This window comes from Odontesthes bonariensis, chromosome 1 (assembly GCF_027942865.1).
Source record: "Odontesthes bonariensis isolate fOdoBon6 chromosome 1, fOdoBon6.hap1, whole genome shotgun sequence".
In the NCBI taxonomy this organism is placed as follows: domain Eukaryota; kingdom Metazoa; phylum Chordata; class Actinopteri; order Atheriniformes; family Atherinopsidae; genus Odontesthes; species Odontesthes bonariensis.
In genome coordinates, this window is record NC_134506.1 from 39,826,005 (window position 1) to 39,849,216 (window position 23,212).

Genomic DNA, 23,212 nt, shown 5'->3' on the forward strand with positions numbered 1-23,212 from the left:
AAGAATCTATTTGAAACTTTAATTTGTTGTCCTGAGTGGACGCAATCTACAAGTTGAAGCAGACAAACCTTGTGGGTGCTGCAGACATCCAGAAGGAACAGGGAAAGAAGTACAATGAAGTCAAATGAAAGGAGGAGATGTGCAGGAGAAGAGGGAAGCCATCAAAAGGGAGCTGGAGGGGGAGGAGGAGTGTGGCACAGCAGGGGGAGGGGCTTGTTGACAACGGCGCAACAGCAAGCTGTGGGTCCACTAGTGATTCTAAACTTACTTTCTGCCTCAAATCCACAAATCCAGAATTGATTTCTGGAGCTTTTGTCATCTCCAGGGAAACCTTGTGTACTTGATGGAAAAGATCATCTCAAACATTTACAATAATCATTGCTTCTCCTTCTCTGCTCGGACATCATCTATGTTCTCCATCTGCTTCAGCTGGACTAAACTACAGATTTCTTGTAGTTAATTGGTATCAGATGTTTGACTCGTGCTTCACCAATCAGCTGTTTGGACACCAGCTAACCATTAGGATCCCATCCTATTCATACAGTCAAGTGTTTACACGTCTCACAGTTACTTTCACTCCCTCTGCTCACTCGTGACTCCTTGGGTTGGCAGACTTCACCAACCTAGCATGTGTCCTAGCAGAGTGGCTATTAAGACAACAACTAACAACAATTATTAATTTACTGTTTCTTTCTGGCATGCAGAAGCAGGTATATGTCCCTGAGTTTGTGTGTTTGCGAGCAGTGAGTAGGATGAGAACATTTGTCAAACTTAACCATTAAACAGTCCCTGATATAAGCACGTCTGATGGAAACACCTCTAACAAAACAAAACTATGAAAAGTAATTATGCATTTCATTACAATTCAAATGCATCTCTTGAAAATGTCACTAAACTTTTGAATGTGTCACGTACACGCATACATGACGATGACCTCACAGTGTACATCAATAAATGCCCCCTTCCCTAATGGAGCCTCTCATTAGAATAACTGCCTGACAGCGTCGGCCCCAGTTAATTTGCCTAAACAGACAGCTGCCCCTCTCTTGTGGTCTCTGTTGGATGCAGGACGAGTTCAGACCGTGGTCCACTGAATGGAAGCCATTTTAACACAATTCTAATCAAATATACTGCCAAAGATACTCCGTTCGCATGCTTCTAAACTCTTAAGAATAGACAGAGTTAAACAGGATCAGAGCAAAACTTGTGTGAAAACAGTTCTTACTCCCCTGTAAACACATGACAGAGAGCAGAACTATTCCTCAATCTCATTCAGTAAATAGAAGCAAACTCCTACACTGTTTTGTTGAAATGATGATATCTTGAGCTGATATCGTTCGGTGTACCAATGGAGAATGTGAAGGTACATCACATCTTCTTTCATGCTGGTGCATGCTGGTAAACCCACCAGCCCCTATGTGATGTGGACATGTGACTTTAGAGGTTAGTCATGCAGTAAAGTGAGCATTCGTGGTCCCTGGACACAAAAAAACCCTCAGAACAAGAAGTAACCTCACAAATTATGAATTATTCTGCAACATTTTACATGCTGTGACATCAACCTCCACCATTATCTATTCGATATTAACCAAAGAGTTAAGTGGGAGGATTGATTTCAGGTGTTTGTGCCTGTACAGGCTTCGTTTTGAGAGGGAGTAGGAGGACTTATAAGGCACAAAAAGGGATAGAAAGAGATAAAGGGTGAAAATCTAGCATACTTTAAATTTCTGTTACATATAGTGAACAGCGAGCACTTCATGTAGTGGGAGGAGGATAAAAGGGCAAGTAAAATATCTTCACTTTAACATAATGGGTTATTTTGGAAGCAAATCAACTCATTCTTAGTAGCGTTTTAAAGAACGTATACAGGTAATTCATGCCTCCGTCTAATTCTATCGAAAGGCAGCTGAATCTACACAGCATTATGTACAATGTACAGTAAAGTATGAGGCTGCATCAGACAGCACATTTACTGCAGCATCCAAAACCTGACTGTTACAAAAAGGGTCCAAGTAAACATTAAAAATCATAACAAATATCTCTGCTTAACATTATAGTGTAGACACACAATTACCATCTTAGCTATATGCTAATTTATTCTTAGTTGTTTTCTCTTAAAGTACTTAGTTGTTTCAGTACATCACTGCATGCTGAGGGGGAGTGCTTTGTTCTCTCCAATTTCTTAGTCTCAAAACAAATGAGCAAACTTGATTAATTACAACAAAAAGCACCCAAAGGATTTCTTATTCACCATCAAATTATCATAACTGCAGCAGCATTAGAATTCTTTGGAGCTGTGAGGTGACTGTCTCACTTTCTCTCCGTTTCACACAGCCACATACATGCAAACAACCCAAGATTCACGTGTGTGTGACACGAGGCCCACCTTTGTTCAGGTGGGAGTTGGCTTTGGTCTTTTCAGCAAAGCCCTGGCTGCGTCTGTTCCCAGCAGCACTGACCGAGCCTCTTGGAGGGATGTCACTGCCGGCAGTGGACATCCTCGTTGTGGGGCCAGGTAGTCTGATGAAAAGATAGACAGATAGAAGAGAAGAGGAGGAAGGAAGGGGGGAGGAAAAAAAAAATTGAAATAGAACAAACATTTAGCTAAAAAAAAGTTCAGTTCTCAGGGTTCACTTCATACTTTTCCTTACATTTCATTTTTCAGGCCATTCTTTACATGAGTACAAACACCTAGATGTTTTTTTTATTTCACATGCAATGCTAAAACAGAGAGCAACATCAGCCATTCAATAAACAAGATTCTATCTCGTTTCCAGCCTATTCTTAAAGACTCTTCAACGAACAAGAATTAAATTGCTGTAAGAATCCCTGAACTCTACATTAAACACCCCTTTTCCAGCTTCGGGACACTGCAGGGTAAGAGGGAAGGTAAGTGACAGCTGCAAAGGATAGAGGACACACACATAATAACACAAAGGCAAGTTCATTACTGTTATTCATGTTACTTCAACTGAGCACCAACACAAAAACTGTTTCATGTTATATATTATAGAGACTATAGCAAGAAAAAAGTGCTCCATAAATACAGTGCCACCTGTTTGGGGGAACAAGGGTGTAAATTACGGAGATGTTCTACATGTGTATGAATGTGTAATTAGACACACTCAGTATGTTGTACAAAACCCCAACATCCAGGGTAATAAGAAGTTTTTTGACCTACTGTATTGATTCCAGAGAGAAGCGGTTTCCCATTTGCTACCTTGAAATGATGACGACAGTGACTCCCCTGTCTGCTGCCTTGGCCTGTGCAATCTGTCTTTGCACTTTACACCAGTTCAGTCAGTTTGACCAACAGTGAATGTTTCAAAGATAAATGTTTATACCTGGGTAATCCTCAGTCTGCAATGTTGTGGTTTGGATTGTAAACTCAGTTACTGCTTTTTTTTGTAACTTCGATGAACTCCACTTCCCCAATGTGCACCTACAGCATTCTAACAGAGCCCCACACTAAGTGTGACTGAGGGCAGTCCTCTGATCAACCTCAGATTACACGTAATGCTCCTGTAGTTTCCTATATTGATTAGATAAGACGCTATATATCGCCCATGGAGAAGCCTTGGAGAAAGTTAGGACACCATAATTTCATTTTGTAAATCAATCTCTTGCATCTGATGAGGTCTGTGAGGCAAGCTGTAATCTAACCACGCCGAAACACGCAGGCTGCTAATGAAATGTTAATTCACCAGTGACGAGGTCATCATCATCATCATCATCATCATCATACTGGGACTGTGAGGCAGGTGCTGATAAGCAGATTATATCTCTCTCATTCAGCTCTCATATACATTACAGGAACTCGTTTCCAGCTTGCCGTTCATATTGAATGACCATTATTCATCTCGCTGCTGTGAGAAGAAATGTTTAACCACATTGCGTAGAAGGGACAAACCTAAGATCACTTGGCTTTAAATTCTAACAAAGCCAGTCAGTCTGTGCATGGGACTCCTGCCCTCACAGCCCCTGAAGCAGCACAGGCCCAGATGCAGTCCAGGTGAGGCCTTTCCCACCAGACTGGGACTGTGTTCTGAAGAAATGTGCAGAGACACAATTCCACCTGTGTTATGTGTCAGTTTAACTCTGTCGAAAGCCGTTTTTCTTCATTTTCTAAAACTTAAGAAAGGACTGGAGTAAACAGTGCACCAAAACCTGGCTTTCTACCAGCTTCAAAACTATGTGTTTTCGTTTATTTTTAGATTAGACTGCTGAAAATAGAAGACCAAATAACTTTAGTTGTGCTTCAGCTCCTTGTCTTCACTTTGATTCTTGCCCACATCTTTCACATTAGCGGCGTACAGCCAAAACCGTACTAAACGTGCAAATGCATAACCATTTGAGCATAGTGCTGGTGCTTTTAATCGAGCGAATTAAGAGGGCTCGGGGTTTTACAACAATATAAAACTGTTCAAATAGGTTAGTCTTACCTGCTCTCAAGTATATGATGGATGCTAGTGTGTGGCCTTTTTGCTGCATGTGTAAATCTGAGGCTGCTGACAATGTCCATTGTCTCTGATCAACTTTAATGGTTACATATTGTGGATGAACAGTCTGGCAATGTTTCAGATTCAGTGGACCTTTTGCTTCTCTGAAGTATATCCTGCTTTTCTGGGCCAAGGGTGATGGTCTAACTGAGACGTCTTGGTACAGTTTCATAATGGAGTGTATCCTTAACAAGGATATTTCATGCTTGCTTCACTCCTCAGTGAATGCCTTCTGTAGAGTCTGGGATCCTTAAAACATATTGGACCTATACTTTTTGGCTTCCATACAATAAGTTTTCCTCATACTAATATACTACTACTCTATTCTCTATGATGAAGGGGACGGAGAATGCTTTAAACTTTTATCTCATGCAGACTTGTTTGGTTCGACGAGTTTTGGTCTGAGCACCTTTTGTCTTAAACACAGCCGGAACCCTCTTAGACAAGCTTTCTTCTCATTTCTGTACATAGTCTCCAGGAATAGTTAGCTGTTAAATACTTTTTGTTCTGGATCTGGATTGAAAATGAGTTTAAAAAAAAAAAAAAAAAAAAAGGCAGCTAATGTCAAAAGAAAATGTTTGAAAAACCTTCAGAAAGCTTTGGGATCAATAGTTTAAGACCACCTTAAGGTATTACAGGGAAGCACAATAGAAAGGAATGAGGGGCATTTCAAGTTTTGTGCACTGTATTGTATTTAAATATATATAAAGTGTTTTGGTGAATCCAAAGGAAGAAGAAGAAGAAGAGCCCAAATCTTCAGCATGTAGTTACATAAACTGACCATAAGATGGGGCTATTGCATTTCTTTGGAGATTCTCCAAAAACAGGGGAAGGAGCAACAAACATCTGGGATGGGCAGCATGCAAAACCAAATTCTACATTCAGTTTCAAGGTGCATTATCACATCATATCGTACTGCATGCTAGAAAAGAAGTTAATGTGAAACTCACACAAAAACAGAACAGAACAAAGGTAAATTTCAGTAAGACATTGCCACAGATTCCCTCTGAGTTAATAATTAATGTCACATTATATGGGGGATGTTCTTGTCAAGCGAACCAACCCACACACGCACTTACTTAAAGGTTATCTAAAGGTCTTTCACAGCCCATTTAGCAGGCTTGCCAAATGAAGCGCAATGCCAGAGGCAGACAGGACCATCCGAAAATGGAGCCCTGAGCTATACCGCTCCTATCTGCTCGACACCATCACTCATGCATAATAGATAGTGCTTGTAGTAGAGATTGCCCTTAATCACGGACAAAGAAGCAACATGAAACTTATTACAGTAAAAAAAGAAATGTTATCCATGATTAGGGGCAAGTTCTACCTTCCTATTTCCAGGAATGGGACAGAACAGGAGGTGTGGTGGAGGAAAAAAAAGCAAAGGGGAAAGAAATAAGGGCAAGTGAAGCTGACCTAGAGGTCTTTTTCTGACCAAGGGAAAACTTGAGCAGTTTACTCTGACACCCATCCCTAGAGGGGAAAAAACAGAGATATGAAAGAGGACAGAGAGAGAAAGAGAAAGATTCAGGTTTAGAATTTTAAATGGCATGAAGTGTGAACAGGAAGACAGAAATGTCAACATGATGGATCATTGACAAATACAGACAAGTCCATTCACTCAGTGCAATGGTTCATATCCTAATATTTCCAGCTTCAAGGGTTTGCATGAATAGACCTGAGAGCCTCACCTGGACTGCATCTCGGCCTGTGCTGCTTTCGGGGCTGTGAGGGCAGGAGTCCCATGCGGAGACTGGCTGAGCTGTGCTGGGGCGCTGCTCTGCTGGCTCAGGGGAGGGTGTGTGCTGTGGGACTGTGCCGTGGAGGCGAGCGTGGGCTGGGAGTTCTGTCGGTGCGCCTGCTGCTGCTGCTGTTTGTAGCGGGACAAGCTGAAGAAGAGGCCGAGGATGGCTTTCAGATTCCCATTCCGAATCTCTGAAGACCAAGCAGAGGGACAATGTGAGACGTCAAGATAGGAAACGGAAGCATTTTGCACCATTGTGCACCACTTTATTGTTATAAATGTTTGGGATAACCAGCCCCCGTAGAGCAGTCATGTTATAATATGTGTGGTCTGGCAACTTTTTTCAAAGCATATTGTTCAGTGAGAAGTCTGAACTTGTGTCAGGAAGAAAAAACTTTTTCTGATGAATAAAAACCTGCATGAGTCCAGCTTACCTTCTGCAGACAGACCATGGATGTTGACTCCTTTGGCTGCCAGGAAACTGAGGCAGACATCTATGTTCTCAACCTGGCAACAGACAGACACAACAGTGAGACAATGCACGCTGCACATTTCCATTTAAATTTGCATATTCGTAGAATGTGAGAGGGAGCATGCTGGTCTACATTTTGCACGCTTCCAAATGCGCATAAGAAACACTGAAAGTGAGCATCAACCATCTAAAGAAGATAACTGGCACCAAAATATGTACAAGTCAGTAAAAAGATGGACTAAATGTCAACGATGATAATGAAGAAATACTTAAAATGCATATAGTGTAGTTTTTCCTTCGATAATTGCTGATTTGATACAGTTGGTTGAGTGAAATCACTCAGCGTAAACACTTGTTTTCTGCCAGTAAACATACATTTAACAGTGCACACTTCCATCAAGACCCCCAGAAAGCCCCAAATGGGTTTTGTCGCATAAATATTTGGATTGGAATCCAGTTTTGCAAGAGAATAAATAAAATAAACGAAACAGAGAAAAATTTCGGATTTCTAAGAGAAAAGATCCATTTAAAAATGATTATTATTTATTTTTTTTACTCTTTAAAATGTCAGGTGGTGCAAAAAGTACCAATACTACGACTTTTGGCAGATATCAACCCACCAGTGTTGAGTAATAGCAGAAAAGCTTGATCAAAAGAGCCAATGCTGTGTTTGCAATGGTAATGCAAACAGTTTTGGGGACATGATGATCGCCGAAACAGGGTTCAAACCTGGCCGAGTGACATCGAAGCAAACAACTCAGTTGCTATGACAGCAGCCTTGGCAACCAGAACAGACTGCTGAGCTGTCACTGGACCACGAGAGGATTTGATAGGCTTTGTTTAGAGATCATGTGACCTATTATACAGAGAATCAGCTGTCTGGTGGATGTGATCATAAAGCAAACCACATAAAACCAGTCATCAAGCATGAATGATTGGGTGATCAAAGTGTACCAACTGCTATTGTTGATGAGCAAACACAAAGGCTTCAACACAAAAGATATCATTGTGGTACAGTCTCTGCTCTTTCATATTACACAGAGTTCAACTGTACTGCCTCTGTTGGTACTGTCAGGAGAGCAATTAACTGAAGAAATGTCCATAAAGTAGACATTTTATGATGTAGACAAAGTTTTAAAAAGGTGCTACACTCTCAGAAAATAAAGTACAGAATTGTACCTTTAGGGGTACAATGGCTTGTCACTGGGGCAGTACCCTCAGAAGGTATAGTTTTGTACCCTTGTGATTTGTACCTTACAGAAACCAATCTTGTACCTCTGGTGGCAGTTTTGTACCCTTATACTGAAGTAGCCTAACACAGACTGTCTATTGTACCTCAGCATGTAGAAAAAAAAGGTACATATATGTACCTTTTACCACTTAGATACATATATGTACCTCTAGGTCCAATAATTAACCCTAGGGGGTACATTAGTATAGATTGTACCTCAGGGGACAAAAAAGGACTCGTACTGTACCCCTATTTCTCAGAGTGTACATCCTCAAACTAGTTGGGCTATTCAACAAACTCATTTTACACTCAGAGCCGAGGGAGCACAAATATAAGGCAGAGATATTCAATGTTGTTTGAAACCTGAAATACATCTGAACTATGTCCTTTGGAAACGAGGCTGGGCGTGCTGAAAGGGGGAGGGTCCCGCTCACTAAAGATTAATGGCATGATTACACTTAATATGCGCCGACCAAATATAGCCTGACCTACAGCTCCTGCCGTGGTTCTCCTGTTGGGAAGCTTCCGGCTGTGAGGTGAGCAGCTGAAGTAAAAGCTGATTTACGTCTGCCTTCATAACAACACATAAACATCTACTGACCTCAGATAATGCAGGTATTCCACTAGTGGAGGACGAAATCTATGAATGCAAATCGACTTAGTCAAAGCAACCTCCTCAGCTGATACCACTCCTTTTAAGCTAAGAAACAATAGGAGCTCTGCTAAGAACAGAAGGGCTTCTATTAAGTCAAACTCACAAGGGATTTTATTCTAACACGGTGCAAGAAGTGTTAAGTGTGTAGCATCAGCTTGTCAGGATAATAGTTTATTAGCTTGATGCTAAATACTTCATTTATAAACTTCCTGGCACACCATGTGGTCTCCTTCCAGAGTATATATGATCTAGAACTTTTCAAGAAGGGAATAAAAAATTTAAAAACAGAAATCACAGGATTCTCATAGCAATGAACAGGTTTCCAGTTTGTTTGTGTGTAATAAATTTGTTTGCATTGTAATACTTGCAACATGACAAGTCAAAGCAATAAAAATGATAATTAGAATTAGAATTAAAGGCCGGTCTCTAATGGAGATTTGGTACCCTAAACTGCTGAAATAAAATTAGGCTTTTGCCACTATTTGAGGATATATGGTATATATCATCATAATAATGCTCAAAGACCGCTTGCTGCATCACCTTTCTGATGACAGACACACCTTCACAACTGACTTGGATATCTATTTCTACACTACATGCCTATCCCGATGCATGTCAGAGGGCAAAGAGACTAAGTGACTCCGTGCCACTGATTGAGCCGAAACTGCAGTGCCACTAAGGCTGTAATTTCCGTGACCTCTGACCTGAGAAACAGCTGTCAGCAGGCTGGACATGTGCTGTCCTTCGAGGTGACACAACACAAAATCTAAGAACAGTAGGAATGGCGGCTATGGCTCTCTCTGAATACCACAGGTTCCCAAAAATAAACCTCTTTGAAACACCCCTCTAACCCAGACTTTTTTTAATGCCCACTGTAGAAGCTTAAATAGCAGCAGCCTTTAGAAAACAGCCCTGTCATAAATGCCAGGTCTGTCCTGCTGAGATGCACCCTAAGCACGCCTCCCGGGGGGTAAAAATACAGAAACCTCTTGCTAATTAAAACCTGTAGGGACCAGAGGTCGTATCTGCCAGAGGTCATTCAGTGACTCCCATCAGCTACAGAACTCAAGATCCATCTCAGTCTACTTTAGTTTGGTTCCGAGTTCTAACTGCATTCATTGTAAAGTCCCTGAAAAACATCTTTATGTACTCTTTGATTGCTGCTGATCTCTCAGGGATTTTCAGTACATTTCATCAGTTACAGTGAGATAAAAAGCCACTATTCATTAGACCACAATATCCCTGGTTTAACTGTTGCAGAGGATGTACATGACATCCCATCCCTCCTCCTTAGAAAAGGAAATGACTAAACCAATGCTTACGGGATTACTAATACACCTTTACAAGACATCTGGTTATTCATCATCAATTTATACAAGTAGGAGGAATGAAAAAGAAAAGCTTTACAAGCTTTAACCAAAATGAGATGTTGCCATCTTTCTACGACTGTAAGTGTACACAATCATTTATGTTTATTCACATTTCTTTAAAAACTTTGTTTAAAGTCACCCGGCTGATAGATCCAAAGTATAATCTAGTTAAAGTAAAGCTACACAAGACGTGCACACAGAGCCAGAGACTACAGCCAACTATATAAGCAGAATAATAAAGAGATCCACTCATCATATGAGCAAAATACCTCTAAAAAAAAGAAAGATTCCACAGTCAACGAATCCCTCCAGCACTTCACATCTATAATGCAGCTCGTCCTGTACTTGTCTAAGGGTCAGATGTGATCCTGTGGTGTAACTCTGTCGCTGCCCGGCTTCACACCTAAGTAAAGGCCACTGCCTGCTCTGCCCCGGCTCCCGGCAGCAGTGCAGGGCCGGCCAGCCGACAGCCCTCTGAACAAACACTTCCTCCCATCACAGGGCTGCCTGTGTGTGTGTGTGTGTGTGTGTGTGTGTGTGTGTGTGTGTGTGTGTGTGTGTGTGTGTGTGTGTGTGTGTGTGTGTGTGAGAGAGAAAAGGAGAAAGAGGGAGGGAGTGTGTTTGAGCAAGAGCATTACGTGTCTAAAGCAGGATCCTACTGATAGGAGCTTTTGAAAGCTGATATTAAGACTAGTGCTGTCATGAGATTAAAAAAAATGAGAGATTAATTAATTATGATCTAATTAATTGATCTAATTGATCTCTTTTTCACCTAAAAATTGCTGAGAAAAGCCCTCAATTTGAGGTATTTTCATTTAAATTCATTACATTATTGTAGCAGATCAAAAGATTGATAAATGACAAAAAAAGTGGCGTTATAAAGTAATTTAATGTTTTTAACAGATCCTAGCCATTTACATTCCGCTTTATTTGAGACTAGTCCCAAGTGCTGCCTGCAACCTTTAGTTTCGACCTTTTGTCAAATAAAACACCAGGTCCATATAAAGTGCTGTAAATGAACACGTCAGAAAACAGTAAGAACACTTTTCTGAGCAATGCAAGCATTGAACACTGAACTTGTTGCTTTTTCTCTGCTTCAGATAATATGAAATAAATAAAACAGACCCAGCAGTCACAGTGCTGTTAGCACATCACGCGGTGTGTTCTCCTGGAGTTTAGTTTGGGAACAGCTTCGCTAACGTTTTCGCTGCTAACGTAACACCTCATCCTGACTGAACGCGAGCGAGCAAGCGATTGATAAAAAGTGATCAGAATGCGTACTTTTCAATCAGCCTGTCCTGACATGCCGCGAGCGATGTCGCTCCGTCCAGCGATGACGCTGAACCCTTGTAAAATCGCCTGCGCTGTCTCTATCTTGACGACATTTCGCGGTGGCGTTCCGCCCCTAAACACTTCTTATTGGTTGAAATTAACACGCTGCTTCCTGTTGACAAGCTAGTTAGCAACAGGTCAGCATCACTCAGGGAATAATGGACGAGGAGAAGCTGATCTTTAACGTGGAACAGCACCCAATGGTTTATGACCCCAAACACCCGAACCACAAAGATCAGAACAGAAGGAAGCCAGAGAACTCGGTGTTTCAAGTGAGTACTTTCTGAACCAATAGAATCACTCCCGATAAAATCGTCACGCTGCATATCAGGACACCCTCGCGAAATTTCGTCGTCGTATCTCGTCAGTTTCGCTCGCTCGCTTTCAGTCAGGATGAGGTGTTAGCTGGGGCTGCACTAATGACTGGGTGCTTGCGTTGATGTGGTGGGCTAAACTTGAGCTGCTTCGGGGATAAGCAAACTCCTTCTTACAAAGAACGCAGATCACTTTACATTTATCAAAAGTGCCGTCGGGCGTTTGTGAAATGTAAATATTCCATTCATTGGACCGACAACTCTCACATGCTGCTCCATGCTCAAGTCTCCTCACTGCTCCACACCTTGCCCTCCCAACTACAATGGGAGCCTATCAGCTTAAGCTAAACCATCCCAAACACAATGACAGCCAATCAATCAGTGGGATCACATGGCACTGAAAGGATCGGATTATTGGCTAAATCACAATAAGACTGAGTTGCTCCTTATTTGAGCAAGGGTAATTATCCTTGGATATATGGCGGTGAATGAATGGAATCATAGGCACAAAGCGTGTCATACGATAGGTGGTGCTGTACCCATTTAAACTATTGCTAATAGAGCCACTTCCTGTTGACCTCTTCACCACCACCAACAACACCAAACTCAGGCATTGGAGAAAGATCGCGAATGAAGAGCAAGATGAGGCTACGTCCCTCTACATTTGGTCTGTGATGAGCTGCTTGTTGCACAACGGCGCATTCTCCATCGCGTTGTTTGTTTCTTTCTGACGGCGACAACAACAATAATATCGTCTCTTCCAACTTCCGGTTCACGGCCCCGGGAAAAAATCTCGAGCATGCGCAGAACGCAAAGTCTAATTCACCACGTGCTTCACCGTCTACAAGCACGTTTAATTTGGCTTTCAACCGAGTTATCTCGGGGTCTTAATCCGATCCAATTTCTTGTCGGATTAAGGTGTCTACATGAATTTAATAACTCAGTTTTATTGTAATTTAGCCAATAATCCGATCATTTTAGTGCCGTGTGACTGACAATTGTTTCCCACCCCCAACAACTCAAGCACAAGAAGCCCAACACATAAAAACAGATTTTATAAAAAGGGCAACTCGCATACAGAAACAGTAAAGTTAGAGATTAAAATTAGATTAACGCGATTAAAAAACACAACGCGCTAAATATGACCGCAATTAATTAATCGCAATTAACACGATAATTTGACACCCCTAATTAAGACTGGTTAATTTTTCAACCAGTGCAAATCTCAAAATTAACTTGCTTTAATTTTAAGCACATTTGTGACTGAACGTTGCAGCTGAAATCAAGTCTCATCAGACCAGGCAGCGTTTCTCCAATCTTCTGTTGTTCAGTTCTGGTGAGCCTGTGTGAATTGTAGTCTCAGTTTCCTGTTGTTAGCCGACAAGAGCGGCACCCGGTGTGGTCTTCTGCTGCTGCAGCCCATCTTCTTCAAGGTTCCACATGTTGTGCGTTCAGAGATGGTATTCTGTGTTCCTTGGTTGGAATGAGTGCTTATTTGAGTTACTGTCGCCTTCCTATCATCTCCAACCAGTCTGCCCATTCTCCTCTGACCTCTCACATCAACACGGCATTTTCGTCATTGGATATTCTCTCTTTTTTGGACCATTCTCTGTAAACGCTAGAGTTGGTTGTGTGCGAAAATCCCAGCAGATCAGCTGTTTCTGAAATACTCAGACCAGCCCGTCTGGCACCAACAACCATGCCACATTCAAAGTCACTTAAATCCCCTTTCTTCCCCTTTCCGATGCTCGGTTTGAACTTCAGCAAGTTGTCTTGACCACCTCTACATGCCTAAATGCAATGAGTTGTGGCCATGCGATTGGCTTATTAGTTGTTTGTGTTAACAAGCTGTATATATATATATACTGTATATGTATATAAAATATATAACCTTAAATTGACATCAGCTTTCACAAATAACTAAAATTTTCATAGTTAGGCCAAAATAGAATAGTTCAGGCAAAATGGCTTTAATTTCTTGTCATTAAAAAAAAAAACACTCTGGATTTTAAGAACACATCTGAAAACAGCAGCCACAGCTTATCAAGCTCATGGGAGGAACTCTATTGACACTGTTGAGTCAATTCTGCTATGAACTGACCTTTTGTTATGGCAACGGATGACTTACTTGTGCAATAAATGAGAAAACAAGAGCGGTCGGCTCCTGTATTTAGAAAATTCAAAGTGTTAAAGAGATCCTGTGTGCTCCAACTCTCCTCCACGTTTCATAACATTTGACTTTTTCTCTTGCAAACGGACAAAGAATAAATAGGCAGCAAAGAAGCAGAGCGCATCCATGAAGATTGAATAAAAAAGGACAGATCAGAGGTAGCTTCTGTTGCAGAGTTAGCGTCAGAGGGTTTTATTTTTTGTCCACTGCTGTGAAATATGAAATAAAGAGCAACCTTTATTTCATGCCCAAGAGTCAGAGGCTGCTAGAAATATTTGTTTTAACCTATATTTGGTTTCATAGCAACAGAAACTGTAGTTGCTCACTTCTTCTCAGTCCACCATGTGATCACCTCAGTTCTGACCAGCTGACACCGTCGGGGATTTCTCACTAAAACACACATGGGAAAGTACTTCTCCCTCCGATTAGACATTAACAGGCAAGTTGAAGCATTAAAGGGGAAGTTCTTTTTTTGTTTTTAAACCTGGACCTTATTTCTGGCATAAAATACATTCATCTGCTCACCGATAACAGTTTGGTGAAAGTCGACGTCCTTCAGATGATATTTAGATCACTGGAGATCGGCGTATATCCATATAACGGGAGAGAACAGGGCAGAGACAATACAGCCTCTAAATAAGGCATTATCTGTCTTTATTTCACCAATACTTTAAGACCAATGAATAAATGAATGAATGCGTACTATTGCACTGTTAGTTCAGAGCTGCTGTGTTGTTGTTATCCGGGGCTATGGGGGGCTTATCGGGGGTTTTCTCCACATCTACTGGGGTGACATCATCGCCGCGCGCCACTACAGCACAGCTCAAAACGGTAAGGACTCCATCATACTCAAAGTTGTCATCCACGTCGTCAAAATCTGATAAATATCCTGCCATGTTGCACAAAACTAGCTGTAGCAAACTCCTGTAGTTAGCCGACTGTCACAGAGCACGGAGTGAATGAGCTGTGCTGCGCCCCCAATAACAGCAACACGGCAGCTCTGAGCTAACAGTGCAATAGTACACATTCATTCATTTGTCTTAAAGTATTGGTGACATAAAGACAGATAATGCCTTATTTAGAGGCTGTTTTGTTTTCTCTCTCCCGTTATATGGATATATATATATATACGCAGATTTCGAGTGATCTAAATATCTTCTGATGGACGCCGACTTTCACCAAACTGTTATTGGTGAGAAGATGAACGTATTTTATGCCATAAATAAGGTCCAGGTTTAAAAAAAATGAACTTCCCCTAATTTCGTCAACCAGGACGATGACGAAAATATTTCGTTAACGCCCCTTTTTCCCGTGACGATGACAAGACGATGACGCACAAAATTGCTTCCAGAAAATAAAAATATGACGAGAATAAAAAATGCTTTTCGTTAACGAGACTAAGACAAGACGAAATTTAAAAGCCATGGACGAATGGACATTAAAAAATGTAATTGTTTAAAATTAATTTGTAATTGTTAATATAAGTGTTTCTTGAAGTTCATAGAAGATTACGCGCTGTTGCCCTGTTTGTCCCTGCAGTGGCGCCTGTCCCACAGTGCCTCGCACGGCTCAATCAGTGGTCGTTCAGTGAGTCGAGTTCAGTTGAGTTTAGGCCCTTCCCATGTCAAGTAACTTAGCCGGTAGCTAGCTATAACTTAACCGTAGCTAGTTCAACTTTGCAGTCCAGTCATGGCGTCGGGCTCAGATACCGGTATACGGTTTGTTGGAGCTGGGCAAAAACAACGCCTGGATGTATGGAGCCATTTCGTTTACAACGCGAAGGACAACAAAACAACCTGCATGATAATGATTGATAATGCCGCCGATGCCAGTGGTGGTGTGATATATGTAAAAAAGAGAATCAGTGTGTGGAGAAGTTCTATTCTGCACAGTGTTATATAAATAAAATAGAGAAAAAGAGAAGCAGTGTGTGGAGAAGTTCTATTATGTACAGTGTTGACTAAAATGACTAAAATGACTAAAATTGATTTTCGACATTGTGACTAAGACTAAGACTAAATTAAAAAAAGCTGACGAAATTAACACTGCTTCCCCTTTAATAAAACATCTCTCTGTCTTAAACGTGTAAAACTTCACCATCTAAAAACAACCCCAACAACACTCACTGTGTCAAAAAAGACAGAACTGACTGTGTGAATCTACAAATTTCCCACAGAGTGAAACAAACTAACAAAAGACACTCTATTCATATTCAGCCATGTGGTGCTGGGTGTGTTCCCACATAAAAACATAAAACCTGTGTCAGTTTTAAGTGACACTGCACCTGAAGGTGAAACACAAGGAAATTTATACAGAAAAGCTCTATTGTCAGTTCAGGTTAGTGAACAAGCACCCACAGGTAGAAGTTAGATTCCTGATGATTTTTCCTTCAGTCTGAGTCTTACTGAGCTCATTAAACACCTGGCTCTGCCGGCTTCTACCTGTGTGGCTGTCTGTCAGTCCCCCGTCTCAATTCTTCACGCTATAGCAGCAGGAGGAAACAGGCGGATTGAAGAGGAGAATCCAATCCCCCAAACATATCATTAAGGATTAAAGCAACCATTTTAAACACTCTTCTGTACATCCAGAGGCGGTAAAGATACAGAACATTTCAGGAGCTGCTGCTTTCATAGGATGCTTGGACACGGCAGCCCATGTATGTTTGTTTGTGTGTGTGCTCGTGGCATCCTGTGTGGTTTTAACAGCTCAGTGTGAAATCAACACCATTCCTCTGGGCTAAAACCACACAAACGCACAGTCACACACAGCCTGAGTGGGTGGCAAAGCAAAGACCCAAAGATGGGGGTCTGTTTAACAAGGATGCGACAGTTGTAAAAACAGCCGCTCACTTTGGGCCTGTAGCAGGCAGCGTGCTAATCATTTATCGTGAGTCTGAGGTGAGAGTGTTACGATTTATTCCACTGATGGAGCTTATTTCCATGTTTATTCGTTTAGAGGCTCAGGTTAAGTTAAGTGGAGGTAATTGGTAGCAGCTTTGGAAGCTTTGGGGAGTTTGAAAGCAATGAAATCAAGTGTAGCAAAAGTGGGGCTCTCACACACTCCAGCACAGCTGCCAAATAAACTCCACGGACCTGTGTGTGTTTGTTTTGACAGCACTACAACACAAAGCCGACATTTGCATAATGGCCGCAGCTGCACCTGCTCTTAGCCTTGCTTCACTGCTTCAGATTTTGGTTTAAAGTTGACAAAAATACTGAGATAATACACAGAGATCCAATATCGCTCACGTTAACACACACAGAAAAAAACCCACACACATGCTGCATCAACAGAGCTCATCAGCTAAATCCAAGCAACTCCCTGCTTAACAATAAACTAATCTTACCCTCTTGACTGGAAAACACACCATAGTCACATGCTAAACCTTTTGAAACCATCTGATTTGCTCTTGTTGGATGTCGGTGAAGCTGGCTCTGAACCTCAAATCTTCAACTAAATTTCAATCAAATCAGATTCATGAGGACAGATTCATTGAACACAGAGATGCGGATGTGGAGCAGCCTGCTGTGATTAAAATCACAGAGAAAAGTCCACACCACAGGGACAGAGAAGTGCAAGATGCTCAATTTCAGGTGAATTGGGAATTTAATCCCAGTTTATGGGAAAGAGCCAACTGAATGAGGGAGCAGATGGGCATGTAAACCATTTTCAGGGGGGATTCTTGGGTTTAAAAGCTACATAAATGTAAATTAATCAAGTATTGTCGATGTTAAATTTTAACACGGTGATGCAAAGGTTAAAGAAAAGGATCCTACCAACTTAAAGGTTTGAACTTGCTGACACTGATTACATCTACATCTTCAGTTATTCAGATTATTGCAATAATATATTCCGCGTATTGTGTTTACATTATCTGTCGATATGATATTCCATCATATTCCTGCCTATATGTTAAAGAGCACTTTCCAGTCAATGTCTCTTACCCCCCTGAGCCACTGCACCATTTGCTATCAATTACACTCAAATCCTAAAAAAACAAGGAGCTTTACTTGGATTTATCCCTCACTCCTAAAGTGTCTGCTTCCTTCTCACAGCCAACATGTTCTGAAGCCTAAAGCATGTGTTGAAGGGCAGCAGTGTGAACGCTCCAGTGGGATAAAATGTATGTTTAAGACGTATACGTGTCTACATAGTTCATACATAAGATCAGCATACTCCACATAGCTGAATAAAGTCATATTTAAAGTAACAAGAATCGTCCACTAATGACTTCTGTTTACTGCTGCTGTGCGTCTGTCAGACTAATGTCTTATTCTTAGGTCTTTTTTAAGGTTATTCAAGGTCTACTTCCTCATTATTTACAGGAAAAAAAAATATTGTTTTCATATTCTGAATTTTTTCCTGCTTCCTTTTCCAAGAACTAGAACTGACATGGGAAATAGGTCATTTAAAAATGCTGTTCCTTTGCACGGAATCAGCTTCAAAACCACCTAAGATTAAAGAATCGGATGTGTTTTGACTTGTAACTTGACTTTTGTCAAACGTTAGTGTATTGTATCTTGGCTGGGAAGCTCTTGCAAAAGAGATTTCAACTCAATAATAACAATAATAATAATAATAATAATAATAATAAGGTTAATATTGGAATATTATTGTAAATGTTAACATGTCCACTGACACTTCACTGGCAGCTTTTTTTAAATATGGGAACAGCTTTTCTAGTGATCTAAAATGTTCTTTTACGGAAGAAATGTCTGGCAACGACAGGCCGTTTATCAGGGAGCTGAACAACAAAGTGAGATTTAGTGGGTTTCCCGGCTATCTTTGAACTTAACTCACACTGAAATGGTGCTGAATCAGCCAACAACAGGCCAATCATTTCACTGAAAAAGACTGAGTAATTATTACTCCAACATTCTGGCAGGAACAGAGGAAGTGACTTAGTGTTAGAGGGAAGAGAAATGAAGGGCGGAGGATGATTTCCATAAACAAGTCACAAATTTGACTGGATTCTGGCTTTTCTTGTGATCTTTTTGGATTTATCACAAATGGCTGGTTTATGTTGTGCAAGTTTACTAAAAGAAATGATGATGATAAAAGCTGAGTTTAAATTGAATTCCGGCATCTTTTCCATGTTTTCAGTAATGTACTACGAGGTTTTACTTTCTACTTTTTTCACGAGCTTTTTACAACAATCAGAACTGAAAAAAAACAATAAATGAATAAATAAAAAAATAAATAAAACTACAGATTGATCTGAAAAGAATGCCCTCATAAGTATAGTCATCTGGGTCCAATGTGGGTATGTGAGGGTTCAGGGATCAGCTGTGCTTTCACCTCCTTCTCAGATGTTAAATTTGGGCGTGTGTGCCTCTCCCTGGTGCTTTGGGGGGCTTCAGTATTCTGGCTGGTGGCCAAAAATAGCCCCCTCAGCTGGCACACTGGCCCAATTTACGACCCATCGCATACAGCGGAGGGCAGCCCTGCCTTGGGATGCTCGCTTCATTTCCCACAGTGAACTCAATACTGTGAAAACACTGAAATGCCACCGGCAGCGTAATGAAAAATATCTCACTCTCAGATTTGCTAAATGCCCCCGAGGTCTGCGACATATCATGACTGGTTTTAAACATTTCCTTTGTCATGAGCCCTGATGTTCCCAGTCTGTTTTGATTGTCGGAGATGTGAGAAATGTTATCTTCTTTGGTAGTGTAATAAGATCAAGCAAAACTGACCCCAAAACCAAAGCCTGTGATGCTTTCAACTAACGCCAACAGCCAGAAGTCTGAGCCCGAGGTTTCTCAGACGGTAGCCCGCTAGACCATAAAAGTAAATATAAATGGACCAACCGTTCCCATCTACAATTATTCACAGTGACTTCTGCGCCACAGCTTTCAGAAGGGGACCCTTGAGATGCTAAATCAAAGAGGTGTGTTACTTCACACACATGCACACACACACACAAATAAATTTCACAATGCAGTGCCAAAACAAACTCGGAGGGTCACTTACCATCTGAGAACGGCTCTTGGGACAGCCATTGATATCATCAATCTTCTCATTGGCTGAAGAGAGACAGAGGGACAAAAAGAAGAGATGATAAAAAAACTCACTTAATCCTCTCTTTTATTCCAGTGGATGGAGGTCCTGGTATGTGTGTGTCCCAGACAGTTGCTGTCTGAGTGTGGAGCAGCAGAGGTGTTCATGCCGGTGACTGGGAAGCCTCCCCCTCCTCTCCCCTCCCACTGAGACATGAAACACTATCTGGTCCCGGCAAATGGGAACGGTGCCGCTAGGGGCCCGACCAGCAGCGTTGTGCTTCTTTTTTTTTCTTTTTTTTTTTTAAGAGGGGGCGTGTGTGTGTGTGTTGTGTCGAGGATCCCTCTCGTCCATTAGAGTCCTAGCCAGTAGCAGCTGAGACACGGCTGTCAGATCTCAGCTGACAACTGTGCCAGCAGCACTGGCTTTTGCATCGGAGGCGTGGTGGGCCCACTGTGCAGCTCCATGTCAGGAACTCGTCATGCACTGTGAGAAAATGTTCAAGAGTGGTTTTGTTCTTGCCATCTGCGTCGATTGTTTTTGTATTTAAATCAGAAAGTGTGTTTGCATGGTACGAGAAATGAAAAAATTGTGTCAGTCTGACCAAAACTGTACGAAATTGAGCTTTAAAAAACGGACAAACAGGCCTCGGTGCTCCACACATGCTCCAAAGATACCACCTTTTGCATTTTTTTTGTAAAACCAGTAAAAAGCATAAGTGTATATCAATAAATTCAAATTCTAGACAGTCGCTCTGCTCTTATAAAATCCTTACTGTATAACTACACAGTTATCTGAGAAAATCGTAATTTAAGGAGCTTAAAGACAAAGTCTGTACACTCATGCATGATGATCTCCCGCAGAGAAAATAAGAAGCGGCAGAACATCTTGAACGTTTTCTCACACAACCCATAGCACCATGTTGTTGAATTTACTAGATTTCACTCCCGCACATGTATTCTAGGATTAGGACAGTGGCTGATTTAAATGATCAAATCGATCATTCCTGTAACCGTTGCTTGAGTCCAGCTGACATTGTACAATGAGGACAACCCTTTATAATACACACCTTCAGTCAGGTTGTAAAAAGCCAGAGTAATTGAAAAAGACTGGGAACTGAGAGATTATCATGGAGCTTGTTCGTGAAAACTTGATTATAACCTCAATCTGGAAGACTTCCGTTCACCAAATCTTAGCATAACATGGTAAAATAACAGGTGCCATAACAGGTCCGGACTCTGACCTGCAGCATGGCTGCTCCGGTTTCACCAGTGATCATTTGGTGTGAGGCTTTCCCAGAGGAAAAGAGGCAGCAGGCAGAGAGTCGGGGCAGAACAGGTGAATACACGGCTCTGGTTGGTGTTGATTAAGAGAGAATGGCAACAGCCAGCTGTCAGCGCTTATTAAGCATGAGCAAGTTTCCCAGGAGCACAAACGCATTTTAAAGAATGCAGATATTCTTTGAGTACACGGGGCAGCCTCGTCTCGGGTTGTGCAGTGGGTTTTCCACTAATAACAGGTTTGGCATTTCAAAATCCTGGCCCAACCCCACACCTTCAGTTTCTCTCGATGGCAGGCCTGTGCACTGCGACGACATTTCTGTCACCACTGGTGTTTGAGTGTGAACTCGTGTTTGAGAAACACACTGAAAAGCACTTTGTATGGCCGAGCTAAAGCTAAAAGGTGTGACATGCAGAGGGTCAAAAACTATTTAGGATTTATCATTAGAAGGGAACTTTTTCTGATAATGAAAAATCATTCTTTGGCTTCCCTACGCTCAACAAAATGCTGTCAGTCACACACTGATAAATATATCAGGGCAATTCAGTGTATTGCCCAAGGATTGAACGCGAACCCTCTGTTTGGAAGACAACCACCCAACCAGCTGAGCAACGGACGATCTTAAGAAACTTTCTGATGTAAGCCATCAGGACAGACTGATATGGTTTAATATGGTTTCATATCAAAGCATAAATGTATCAACAAGCAGATCATCCCTACTCTGAGGATATGTACCGAGTTTAGTTTATGGATTAATTTAAGTATTTCTGCATGACAACAAGTTCAGCCACTCGTGAGTTCTCATATCAAGACATTTTTGACAAGAACACCTGAGAATGTAGGGACGATTAGGTCCAGACGTTTTCTGCATGTTGCTCTTTCACTCATACAATTCACAGCGAGAGAAGACTCATTTTAGATGTAACCTCTCAACTGGAATTACTATGAAGGGACACCTATGCAGAATGCAGAGGGCACGATGCAAAAGAACAAAAATTGCAGGGGTTTGTTAGCAAGATGGTGCACAAACCTTATTTATCTGTGGTTTTCATGCTGATATCAACAAAAAATTTGGACATATCTGCACTGTGAGTGAGCATGTGGAAATGGCCTTCACTCACTGAATTCTGAATTAACACATATATTCACACATGGTCTCATTCAGCCATTTCTGAACTTTTAGGGCCAATATACGACCTTAGAAAGTGACTGGATATCACAACAAAGCAACCAGATCTCAGTTCAAATAAACAGAGCTAAAGTCTATAATGGAGCCCTTGGAGCTTTTAGATTTTTTTGTTTCGTGAAGCCCAACCTGAAATGGTCCTTTCCTTATCTCATAGGGAGGCTTTTTTGCAGATGAATGTTGTTAATTCAGTGCAAGGAAGCTCTGGAAGTTTACTCCTTGCATAATGCAACTTAAAGACAACTCTGCACCAACATGTTCACACTTCTAGGAGCTGCAAAAACATGCAGCAAATCAAAACAAATCAAAATAAACAGGAGAATACTTGTACTGTACTCTCAATTAAGCAAGTAAATAAACAAATAAATAGAATAGATATGACATGAAATGTAGAACATGATGCTCATGAACTTGATTCAAGTCACAGCACATCATACAGCAACTATAGTGTCAGAACAGTGGATCTCTTCATTGCATAGGAAGTATAAAATCTGGGTCAGAGACATGGGGGAAGAGCTGGGAACAGAAACAGTCATTGACATGCTGAGTCACCGGTCAGCTGGTGTCGGCCTGTTTCAGCCTCCAGTCTGCCAGCAGATGCAATGACAGGCTGAGGACGGCCAGACAAAATGACAAGACTGATGATGACGGCACAGAGAGGGCCGGAGGTCAAAAACACAGCGGAACAGCCAACTTTCATAGCATGCTTCAGGCTGAACAGCTTCACAGGACTGTTGTCATGTGAACACACAGGATTTATGAACTTTGAAAACATAAGTCGTTAAAAACAAACAAAAAGCTAGAGGCTTATCAACGAATTCCACTGACAGATAAATACTTAATAAATAGAAGCAAATAATACAGATGAAGGACATTTTTTCCCCCACATTTTTCCTCTGTTGATCTCAATATTTAATATTTCTGCATGAAAAAGTTCAGATGTCAGTAAGCATGT

At 41.4% G+C, this 23,212-nt stretch overlaps 1 protein-coding gene across 3 annotated transcripts in view; it reads right to left on the reverse strand.

The window, feature by feature from the left end:
* Positions 1–23,212, reverse strand: part of nav2a (neuron navigator 2a) — a 242,925-nt gene that overhangs the window by 59,360 nt on the left and 160,353 nt on the right. For 2 of the 3 annotated variants that reach the window (XM_075466795.1, XM_075466776.1), the window contains 5 exons: positions 19,764–19,816; positions 6,681–6,753; positions 6,194–6,437; positions 5,919–5,975; positions 2,387–2,520 (listed from right to left, as the gene is read on the reverse strand). In XM_075466795.1, coding sequence (XP_075322910.1) covers positions 2,387–2,520; positions 5,919–5,975; positions 6,194–6,437; positions 6,681–6,753; positions 19,764–19,816 — 561 coding nt within the window. The remainder of the gene's footprint in view (positions 1–2,386; positions 2,521–5,918; positions 5,976–6,193; positions 6,438–6,680; positions 6,754–19,763; positions 19,817–23,212) is intronic. The other variant, XM_075466785.1, reaches the window with a different exon arrangement.